The sequence below is a fragment of the Chaetodon auriga genome, chromosome 5 (assembly GCF_051107435.1).
Source record: "Chaetodon auriga isolate fChaAug3 chromosome 5, fChaAug3.hap1, whole genome shotgun sequence".
In the NCBI taxonomy this organism is placed as follows: Eukaryota; Metazoa; Chordata; class Actinopteri; order Chaetodontiformes; family Chaetodontidae; genus Chaetodon; species Chaetodon auriga.
Window position 1 is genome coordinate 15,111,365 of NC_135078.1, and position 10,834 is coordinate 15,122,198.

A 10,834-nucleotide genomic window follows, 5' to 3' on the forward strand; every position below is an offset into this window, starting at 1 on the left:
TTATTGTTTGCATACTGTTCTCTTTGTGACGTGAAGAAAGGGTCTAAAAGTCAAATAAAAGGCACATCCTGTCCATGCACATTCATTCTTTAGTTCTATTTGATGTAAGGGGACAAATATTTGTTCATTCCATATTACTGCTGCAGCTGTTGAACAATGATTTCTGTAAAGGCATGTTCTCATTCTGCCTTTTTGCCAACAGTTAATATCAGTTTTTATTGACTAGGAATTCGATTCCAGTGTGCAGGACTGATGTCGATTCAAGGAACCTGGAAGTCAAGAACTCTTAAACATGTACACTAAAATATATTGGCTATACTTCTAGAATGTAAAAGTAGAGAAGTTAAAATCCCCAAAGAGATGTTTTCAGATGTTTATGGTGCTCTGTGGAAAAGCCCTCTGGAGGACATTATTTATTATTTCCTCATAACCTTTGAAGACCTCGTGAACTATAGCATACTGTAGGCTTTTCTGCGGTGTATCCTCTGAGGGGCCATCTCGGTAAATACTGCTGTTGCTCACTTGTCTAATATTTATCCCTGCAGAAGATTTATGTGTGACAAAATACCTACTGAGACTTAACACATTCCCTCCTGCTTTGTCTCAGTCCATGGGAGACACGGGGGCAGACAACGCTGTGAACACACTGAACTGTGGAGTCTATCTATCTATCTGTCTATCTATCTATCTAGGCCCAAATGTGGGTCAAATAAGGTTTGAATTAGTCATTTTTGAACCAAAGCATTTTGAAGTCCTGCAGTTTGGCTGAGCATTAGACTGCTGGATAATGGGGCAGTGGCTTTAAGCAGGGAAACGTTGAGTGGATTTTCTCTCAGAAATCTGTTTTGGGGTAGAGAGAGGAGGATAATTTTAGAAAGTTTGGTGCCCTGCTAAAAATAACTTAGCAAACCACTGATAGCACACATTTCCACACAAATATACAACTAATGGGCCATACTGGGGTGTTCCCTCAACAGGACCAAAAAAAACCCCAGCATGCAACACGAGCAGTGGCTTTTTATGTTGAGGTCTTGAGGTAAAAGAGCAGCTATTTTAGAACAAACAAACCTTGTCTTACTGGAACCAACACACCCTCGCATTAAAGGACAAATAGTGTGTTGTTGGACAGTGCTTTGCTGAAACACTGGTCTAAAATTGCAGGACTGGGCAGCTTGCTTGATTTATTAACAATTCTTTTGCTCACAATTGTCTCACTAAATCAAAGACATCACATATTTTGGATGAGAAGATATAAGACATGAATTGCTTTATCGTACTGCATGTATTACTGTATGTCAATGTGGCAGGCAGCCATTTGTCCTTCTTTGCCAAGTAACCAGATTGTGGTCCAGAAAGCTCTCTGTTCAATCCCAGAATGAATCGCCCTCTTATCATTCCCAGAGACATTACCCAAACTCACCCCCTGAAGTCCCCTGTTACAGTAATGTGCAACAGACTGTGAAATGTCTGAACCTGGAAAATAATCAGGACCTTTTGTTAGTCTTAGGTGGGAGAGAGGCTTTTAGACAGACGGACTGTGGCCGCATTCCTCATAAAGGCTTCCCTGTGTTGTGGTGAGTAACATGTCTGGCAGGTTTGGGGCATTTTATGACAGCAGTATTACTGTTTCGCAGAATGTATCACATTTCAGGGCAGCATTTCAACAGCTGGGTTAGTGGTCGATGTTCTCACAGGAGAAATAGAAAATCATTATATGAATCCAAGATAAATTAAATCAGTTTATTCCCTTCCAACTTTGATGTTCCAGTGTTCCCAGCAATGTGAAGTTGACCTGGGATCAGTTGTTTCGTGTTTTCAGCACAGACTTTTTTTTTTTTTAACCAAAAACATCTTACCACAAGGTCAAATTACTTTCTGGAGCTTATTCAGAAGCTTTCGGCCATATCATGTGGTCTTCATCACAGAGTTAGATAGAGCTTATTTGGAACAAATTGCTCTCATGGAAAAAAAACTCCCAGTTTCCCAAAAAACCCAGCAAGTAGAGCTTGTAATAGGAATTTTGCCAGTCTGCATTTCCCAAGATCAAGAATGAATCAACAAGCTCAGTTTTTGTAAGCTTTATTTAACCAGGTAAGCTCACTGAGATCAAGATCTCTTATGCTGCGCTCGGGTCAGCAGAAGAAGAACTGAATAGCCACACACATACAAACAGCACCAGAAACTATCACAGGCATCTCACAGGTCCAAAATTCAAAGTTTAGATTCATCCAGTTGGATGAGACTTACAAGTGCCGTTGTCCTCTGTCATTTATTCCATTTACAGGTTAAAAAAAATCCACAGTACTGGAAGGAAGTCCTCCCAAGCTCAGTGTCTATTTGTGGGGTCTCAAGCCTTCTCTATTAATCTTAACCTGAATACACTTCTCTCTGTGCAGCAAATGTTGTCCTCTGCGCTTCCCTTTGTGTCCACAGGGGGCGCCGATGAGCGGTGATCCATGAACTTTGTTCCAGTAGTAAGTGGGCGTGTTTGTACTCTGCTCAGTCCTCTGAGCGGCTCTTCAGGAAGAAAGGACATGGACTTAAGTTTGACAGGTAAGATGAGCTTGTGGAACCTGGAAACAATGCCGCTGCTAGCTGTTGAGAGCAGGAATAATGCGGTCTCGTATACCGTCTCGTAGTGTAAAGTGTAGAGGAGCCCTGTCATAGTTTGGTTATTCATGGACTTGTTTATATTGGCAGGAATAGATGAGATACTTCGTCAGTGTGTCTGCGCGCCCTGTCGGTGCGCGTTTCTGGGAAGGGTACTGTGACCCGCTGAGGCTTTGCTCCTGATTAAATTACCTGCAGTGTTTACTTTGCTGCTCTTGTATTTATGGTTGTTGTTGACCTTCATGTGCTGACAAGTGATTGCGTCTTACACAGGACTGATCTGTCTGGTCTGGGTGACTTTGGTGACTGTAGTGATCCATGACAAAACAAACACTTGTCCCCCACAAACAGGACTGCACTGCATCTGAGCCACAGGGCTGCTCGTGTACACCTCAGGGAATAAGGCGGAGATGGAGGAATTCTGGGCAGGGGCCCTCTGGGCGCTGAAGATCTGGCTGTACCTCATTATCAGCTTCATCATGATCCCGGCAATGTTTGGCTTCTCACTGGGCATCTCCGAGACCTACATGAACATCCTGGTGAAAACCTTAGAGGTACTGTTGTCTTCATTGTTATGTTCCTCACAGATGTACATGCTTTGAGCTATGCAGATGTTCTCATCCACTGGTGCACAGACATGAATGTCTCCTGTCTGTCCTCCTGTGCAGTGGGCCACTCTGAAGATACAGAAGGCAAAAGCAGATGAGCAAACACTCAAAGCTTCTGCATCTAATGGTGAGTAAAAAACTGTATGTCGGAAGGATGTTTTAGATGGATAGATAGATCAACATGAATGCTTGTGGTAAGAGCATTCTTCTACAGAAAAGTTGTTGTCACATCCTTTATTGTGAAACATGGGGGTTGAGTGGCAGATGCACCATGTTGTGCTGCAATACTGGATTTCATAAGATGCAAGTCTAAGCAAGCCTATTGCAAAGATATTACCCAGTTTTGAGAGAGTAATTAATTTTCAGAATAATTTTGTGTGTTCATACAGGCGTCATACGGGGTGATGCGTAGCTCTGTGACCTTTGACAGCACGTTTTAAGGGTTCATTTTGGAATGTAGGAATCTGTCTGGCTCTGTGACTTAGCTAATTTGAGAACTTTTATGACAGGCAACAAGGTGAAGTCACAGCGGGAACTCTGCCTATCTCACAAGATGTAATTATTCAACTCTGTCAGTCACAGAGCCGCGCAGGGTGGGATCCTCCACTGTGACACATAACGATGCAAAATGTCACCTCTGCACAGTTCAAAGTGTGTCAGTGTTCCATTTTGAAACGTAGACAAAGAATAAAGGAAGTGCATGTGCTTCATAAATAGAGATAAAGCAGACTCTGGAAGTTTTGACTGCATATTGAATCCAGGGTTTGGACTTCGTCCGCTTATCAGGTAATGTGGAGGTCAACTCTTAATTGTTCTGAGACCTGTTAGATGGATCATGTCGGAGCCCAGGCTGTGCAGCCTTCATTGCTTAAGAGTGCTCTCTGACCAGCTCAGATCTCCTGTTATTTATTATGTATTTTAGGGCAAAAGGTGAAAGGCCATGTCTTACGTGGGTTGTTGACACATTTTGTTGGCTAAGGTGAATGTTCTTGGAAAGTCCCTGCTGCGATGTGGAACTTAATGTCTCAATATCTTCAATATTTCATCTTACTATATCGGATTGCAGTACCTTATGTTGAAATCTGCCCGTCCTGCCAAATGGCACAATCAGACAGACGACACACTGTGTCATCTATCTTTCAGCTATCACACTGAATGTACTGTGTGACCGCTGTGTGTCCTTACGTGATACAGAGTCGCTGTGGATGGTTTTATTCTTTGATTTATCGTCATTATTTATTTTATTTTTACATAATTCTTGCCAAGTACAGAACTTAATGTCCTTCCAACAAACACATTCCTCAATGGACTTTGATTTTTCTTTCTTCTGTTGACTCAAACCATTTTGTCCTCTGACGCTATCAACACAGTCTTAAAAGATATGGCAAGGCTCACTTATCTTCCAGATTATTACTGAGATAATGATTTCTATCCGATGATTGAGTTTAACTCTGTGTGTGTGTGTGTGCGTGTGTGTGTGTGTGTGTGTGTGTGTATGTTAGGTCTCATTCAGAGGGAGGATGGCTCTATGGAGAAAGAGCTGGAAGAACTGAGACGCAGTCGCCCTAAACCACCGGTCGGCGGTGATTTTACACTCAGTGACTGTTTCTATTTCACCCGACGAGGAATTGAGAACATTGTAGAGGATGAGGTACATTTTCACTTTGTTAGCAAGAACACAGTGTTGTATGAAATTGGTAATAAGTCACTTATAATCCCTGGTTGTCCATTTCAGACGTTAAGTGCTGGCCTGACTTGTAGCTTCCTTCGTTTGTAACTTCAGGTGACGCAGCGGTTCACTTCAGAGGAGCTGGTGTCGTGGAACTTGCTGACCCGCACCAACAATGATTTCCACTACATCAGTCTGAAGCTGACGCTGGTCTACAGCCTTGGCATATTTGTGAGATACTGCATCCTTGCCCCTCTCAGGTACACGAATACCGCATAGAGTCTGCTTACTGCTAAATTAAGACGTAGTGATACACATGCAGCGTTGCCCTGCGAACAGAAAAAAGGTCAAACCTCAGGAGGAGTATGTTTAGAGTTGTCAACGTCATGTACAAGCTGACATTGAAACCCAGTGAAAAATGCAGAAAGGCAGAAGAGAGGGAGAAGTCATGAAAATGCAAAATCATAAAAATGCAAGCATTCAATCTCTGTTTGTGTAAAGCTTGGTTAGTTTCTTTCTCCTGTCACACCAACATTTGTGGATGTTCGGTTCTGCCTGCTGAGTTCAACTCCATGAATCACATTGTTGGACATGCAAACCAGCCATTTTTCACCACCTGCTACCAGACCATGCTTGTTACATTTTGTGAAGGCTATAATTTTAATTTGAGTAAGTTTTAATAATATGATAATAACGCTAAACTTTATTTGTATAGCACCTTTTGTTCAAGAAATGCGGTTCAAAGTGCTTTAGAAGAAAGAAATCACATGCACCAAGTGCTTCACATAAAGCAAAAATGAACTTAAAAACAACTTAAACTTTCATGGACTTCTGACCTATTTAATTTTTGCCTATTCAGTATTTTATTATGTTTTGGGGTTTTTATTTTCTCAGCTTGAAATTTGAGGAACACATGTGTTCACTCTCTCCAGGTTAACACTGGCCTGCATTGGCCTCTCCTGGTTGGTCATAGGAACATCTGCAGTTGGATTCCTTCCAAACTGGAGGTGAGCACAGACTATCACCACCCTCATAACAGCTGTATGCCATATCTAATTATTTCCTCGTGGAAACTCTTCCCTCCCCATTTTTTCTTGTTTGCTCATGCCTTTTTTTTGGGTTTTTTTTTTTTTTTTTTTTTTTTTTAGGATTAAGTTCTGGCTCAGTGAGTGGGTCCATGTAATGTGCTACAGGATCTGTGCTCGAGGGCTCTCCGCCACCATCCACTATCACAACAGGTAAGTGAGGCTCCTCGCCGTTTGACTTCATGACAAAGCTCAGGAATACTGTCTGATACTGAACTTATGTCTTCATCTCACAACAACAGGGAAAATAAACCTAAAAAAGGAGGAATCTGCGTCGCCAATCACACTTCTCCTATCGACATCGTGATCCTGTGCAACGATGGGTGTTATGCTATGGTACAGAGGCACCTTTTATTTTCACTTTTCCGCATTATGCTGGTGGTAGTTTTTCATAATTGCCAGAATTTTTCTTTTTTGCCAGGTGGGTCAGGTCCATGGAGGTTTGATGGGAGTCCTCCAGAGAGCCATGGTGAGGTCCTGTCCTCATGTCTGGTTTGAGAGAGCAGAGATGAAAGATCGCCACCTAGTGACCAAAAGGTTGGTTTTCCACTCCCCAGCTCCAGCGTGGCTTTCCAGGCTTGTCTCTGCATGTCTTTCTCACCTGTATTTTCTCTCTGCGGCTGCTCTGCTATTAAGAGAGGTTGGCATTTTCCTGGCAGTAAAGTCTTCTAGAGTTTCTGTATCTCTTCTTATCCAAACAAGAACAGATATGTTTTGGAAAGTTGCTACTGAGCAGTGACTCATACAGTTTGGATTCCAGTGTCTCATAATATCACATCTTCACTCCAGACACTCGTTCCAGATGTTTGATGTATTGTCCCAAGTGTGAAAAAACTCTTCAAAGGTGCAATGTGTAGATATTTATACAGACAGGAAGTGGCTTCCATTACCTCTTTGTGTTGCTTCCAGGTTGAAGGATCATGTGAATGACAAGACAAAGCTTCCCATATTGATATTTCCAGAGGGTAAGTGTGACCGTGCAGAGAGACAGAGTTACTTTATCCACAGCAGTTTCACGTTTGTCCTCGTATCATCAAACACGAGACTCAGTGAGGGTTGTTGTTTTTAGCTCAGTGCCTGGTGGCAGTCTGACCCCTGGGCTGTGACAAATGATCAGCTATTTTATGTCTTTGGACAGAGCTCACACAGCTCTGTCCCCTTTAATCTCCTCATGTCTGGTTTCCACAGGAACCTGTATCAACAACACCTCTGTCATGATGTTTAAAAAGGGAAGTTTTGAAATTGGAGCAACAATATACCCAGTAGCCATGAAGGTACTTCAGTCTTGTCTGTTAATCCAACTCCATCGCTCGCTCAGATGTTTTTCTGGCTCACATATTTCACAGTACTCTTCCTCACTGCACTCCTGTGTGTCTTTGAACTTGTTTTAGTATGACCCAAAGTTTGGAGACGCTTTCTGGAACAGTTCCAAGTACAGCATGGTCAGTTACCTGCTGAGGATGATGACCAGCTGGGCCCTCGTCTGTAATGTCTGGTACCTGCCAGCCATGCACCAACAGGTGTGTATGACATGTGTTGAAACACGTGAGCACACGCATGCATAAAGCCACGTGTACAGCCCACAGGTGCCAACCCCCACCACCCCGGCATGTATGTACACACACAGACAAGCATCACGGTAGACTGAGTTTGTTTTTTATTCAAAAACTGCAGGAGGGGGAAGATGCCGTCCAGTTTGCAAACAGAGTTAAGTCAGCCATCGCTCACCAGGGAGGGCTTTTAGATCTACAGTGGTAAGATTCAACCTCTTCACTTCCTTCTATTGTTTGTTATTGAATTGTTCTGGAGTGTTTTTCTTCTCTTTTTTTGACTTTTACGTGAAAAAAGTCAATTTAGTCCAGGCTTAATGTGTGACTAAGAAACAACCCAGAGTGCACACACGTGTAATAGTATCAGTATATCACAACTGGAGGGTGAAAATCTTTTATCATGTTACGTTTTGAATTCACCTTATAGTCTGTGCTAAAGGTTTCCAAAGGAATAATCCCCAGACGAACATGCAGTCCTTTAACTGAATCTCAAACATGAAGACACCAAGAAAAATAGCTCCCACAGTGACAATCATTGCCATCTAACAGATGTGTTAAATGATTAGCTCCGCTCTCAGTTTGTCCCGTCCCCACCTGTCTGTCTCTGCAGGGATGGAGGCCTGAAGAGGGCAAAGGTGAAGGACTCGTTAAAAGAGCAGCAGCAGAAGCAGTACAGCAGCATGGTGGTGGGAGACGACAGCAGCAGCAACAGCGACTGAGATCCCCAACCAGGGCGTTGTACGAATCCCTGTTTTTGGAGAATATGCACTGGATACAGGCCTCTTTCCTCGACTCTGTCCTCATCAGCCAAACCTGACAGGGAATACTGCCAAGTGGACTTATACACACTGAAATCTTAGGTACAGCTAAAAGGAGGAAAGTCTCAGTGATTCACAAAAAACACAAGTGCAATATTGAACTTTATGAGAAGCTGAGCTCCCTGTTTTTACTGGCGCTGAAGATAAAGTCGCTGCTGCTGTGATCGACTGTTAATGCTGGGAAAATGCTCGAAATGAAATGTGTGATTGCAGACAAGTCACTGGATCCATGAATGTCTCTGCTCTCCCTCAGTTGACTCATTCATGTGCTGTTCATTGCATTTTGTTTTTTAAATAAATTTTGTTTACAATTTCAGTACCTATGGTGTGATTATGCAATAACAAAAGAACCTGAAGGTCCTTGTACTGTTTAATAGAATAACAACACATACTACTGAAAACATATGACAGATTCAAACAGAATAATTAAATACTGGTTTTATGTGTTTAGTTCTTGCAGTGTTACACTGCAACATAACACTGTTGAGCAAAAAACATAGTTCAGAGTTCAGAGTTTGAACAGTCTTCCATTATTGCATTTAACACTGACAGACATTCAGCTTTAGCTATTCAAAAAGGAAACAGTGTTTTTGGTAACCTTTGACCTCTCAACCTTTTTTTTTTCACAGCAAAGTTTAAGCATGGACACAGGAGACAGAAGGGTTTGGCACTTAAATAAAACATTGAGTATGGAAGTCCAGTTCATTTTTTGTCCACACGAGCTGTGGCTGCCTTAAAGGAGAACACACAGCAGAGACTTTTTTGATCTCTCTCCATTCGTTGGTTTTCTGGTCGTGAGATCCTCACTGCTGCCATTTCCCTGTGGGTTCCCCTCTTTGGCCCCTTAAAGCAAATTAAAGACAGATTTCTCTCACTGTAACTGTGTGAATGTTGATGCAATCCTGACACTTCTTTGGTTTCAAACTGGCAGCATTCATACCTTCTATCTCCCGATCACTCGGCTCTGTGTTGTCCTGCATGCCCTGTGTAAAAAACAAGCATCACATCAATCACATCAGCTACAGTCACATCACAGCCACATGACAACCTCTCAACCAATGAGTTACGATGACGGCACTTACCTGCAACAAGTTGTTCTTCTTCTTCTGTTCGTGATATCTGCAAAAATCATCAACAGTGAAGAGAAGTTTGTATGCGGGAGCCAAGAAGCTCAGCTGAGTCTAATCTATGCACCATGACGTGGAGATGTGGACAGCAGCCAGTGTGTCACAGCTTTCTTTAGATTGGGACTTCCTGCCTCGTCCTTTTAGAGAGGCGGCAAGGACAAAGTAATGGTACAGTGAAATATTTATGAGCCTGATTAGTGCCTCACATCTGCGTCTCCTTCTGCACAGTTCAAATGACAAACAGGTTGCTGTTGATTCAGACAGGGAGAGATTAAATTAAGATGCTTTTATCTCTTCGCAGTAAAAGCCAATAAAGCTGCTCTGTGGCAAATCTTTTGTTTCTGTTCTCTCTGGTCCCTCCATTCAGAGCAGCCCTGGCTCTGACAATCCATCAGCACACTATATATCTCTACATGTGTTCCACACAAAATGCAGATTTGTCCATTTAGCTGTAAACTAACAGCTGCAAGTGTCAGTAAAAGAAACATGATAGAACCAAATTTCTGTTAACTCTCATAAAATGTTTTTCCTATATTGATATCTCTAATGTTCTTTGAATGCAAAGAATATGGGAAATGCTCTGTTCTGTGTAAAGTTACTGAAACTTCACAGCAATAATATTACTTATCCATCCACTGATGCAAGCTTTTAGTTACATTTCAGTACCCGTGCGCTAATCGAACCCACCGTTGCAGATAGGAGTCACAGTTCCTGTTGGCAGGTTTGGTCTTCTTCTTCAGTCCATCTGGTGTCCATGTTGTGCTTGTATCTACTCCTACATCCACCCTTCCTGCAGCTCCAGATGCAATAGGCATCTCTGCCAGTAGGACGACAGATTTCAGAAATCAAACATGAACTCAGAGTCATTTGGATGCAGCTCTGCTGTTGCAAACGTGCTGAAAGTGGAGCTTGCCTTGCAGAGTTTCACCCGCTCCTCGCCCTCTTGCTGACTGGCTGTTTGCCGCGTGAGCAGGAAAAAGTGGCCGTGGAGCTTATGGAGGTGTTTGTTGTTGTATCCACGGCAACAGTGTCTTAAAAGAATGGAGCAGAAGTGAGGCCTCCGTGACTGTGAAGCACTCGCAGCTTCTTTCCTCATCGTAAAATATTTAGAAATAGTCCTGCAGTTTGCAGTCTGAGGAAAACCTTATAGCACAAAACTTTTTACCAATAAGGGAAAAAAAAGCCACTCGGTCCTGAAAGAGTTTCATCAAGGCCTCTCAGCATACAGAGGAAAAAAAATCACTACTATAACAATTATTTGTGAGCTTAAACAAAAATACAAAAATCACCAGGTAGGTATTGAACCCTGCAATTCTTTTCTGTGTTTATTTAATTTTCCTTTATCATATATAAATATATACTCAATT

At 42.4% G+C, this 10,834-nt stretch overlaps 2 protein-coding genes across 3 annotated transcripts; one reads left to right on the forward strand and one right to left on the reverse strand.

Moving 5' to 3' along the window:
* The first annotated feature begins 2,501 nt into the window (after positions 1 to 2,501).
* On the forward strand, positions 2,502 to 8,658 carry agpat9l (1-acylglycerol-3-phosphate O-acyltransferase 9, like). 2 transcript variants are annotated; one of them, XM_076730964.1, is made up of 14 exons: positions 2,502 to 2,553; positions 2,962 to 3,164; positions 3,279 to 3,345; positions 4,721 to 4,869; positions 5,002 to 5,147; positions 5,820 to 5,894; positions 6,036 to 6,125; positions 6,215 to 6,308; positions 6,394 to 6,509; positions 6,882 to 6,937; positions 7,161 to 7,246; positions 7,364 to 7,492; positions 7,647 to 7,726; positions 8,133 to 8,658. In XM_076730964.1, exons 2-14 carry the CDS (start codon positions 3,021 to 3,023, stop codon positions 8,239 to 8,241), a joined length of 1,341 nt encoding a protein of 446 aa, XP_076587079.1. In that variant the 5' UTR covers positions 2,502 to 2,553; positions 2,962 to 3,020; the 3' UTR covers positions 8,242 to 8,658. The 2 variants fall into 2 exon arrangements, with proteins under 2 accessions (XP_076587079.1, XP_076587080.1); XM_076730965.1 differs by lacking the exon at positions 2,502 to 2,553 and adding an exon at positions 2,639 to 2,762 and having other exon boundaries at positions 8,133 to 8,650.
* Positions 8,659 to 8,763: 105 nt separating this feature from the next.
* LOC143320922 (uncharacterized) lies at positions 8,764 to 10,479 on the reverse strand. Its single transcript, XM_076730966.1, has 4 exons — positions 10,155 to 10,479; positions 9,423 to 9,459; positions 9,281 to 9,323; positions 8,764 to 9,183 (listed from the first exon to the last, which is right to left on the reverse strand). Exons 1-4 carry the CDS (start codon positions 10,280 to 10,282, stop codon positions 9,074 to 9,076), a joined length of 318 nt encoding a protein of 105 aa, XP_076587081.1. The 5' UTR covers positions 10,283 to 10,479; the 3' UTR covers positions 8,764 to 9,073.
* Positions 10,480 to 10,834: the final 355 nt, after the last annotated feature.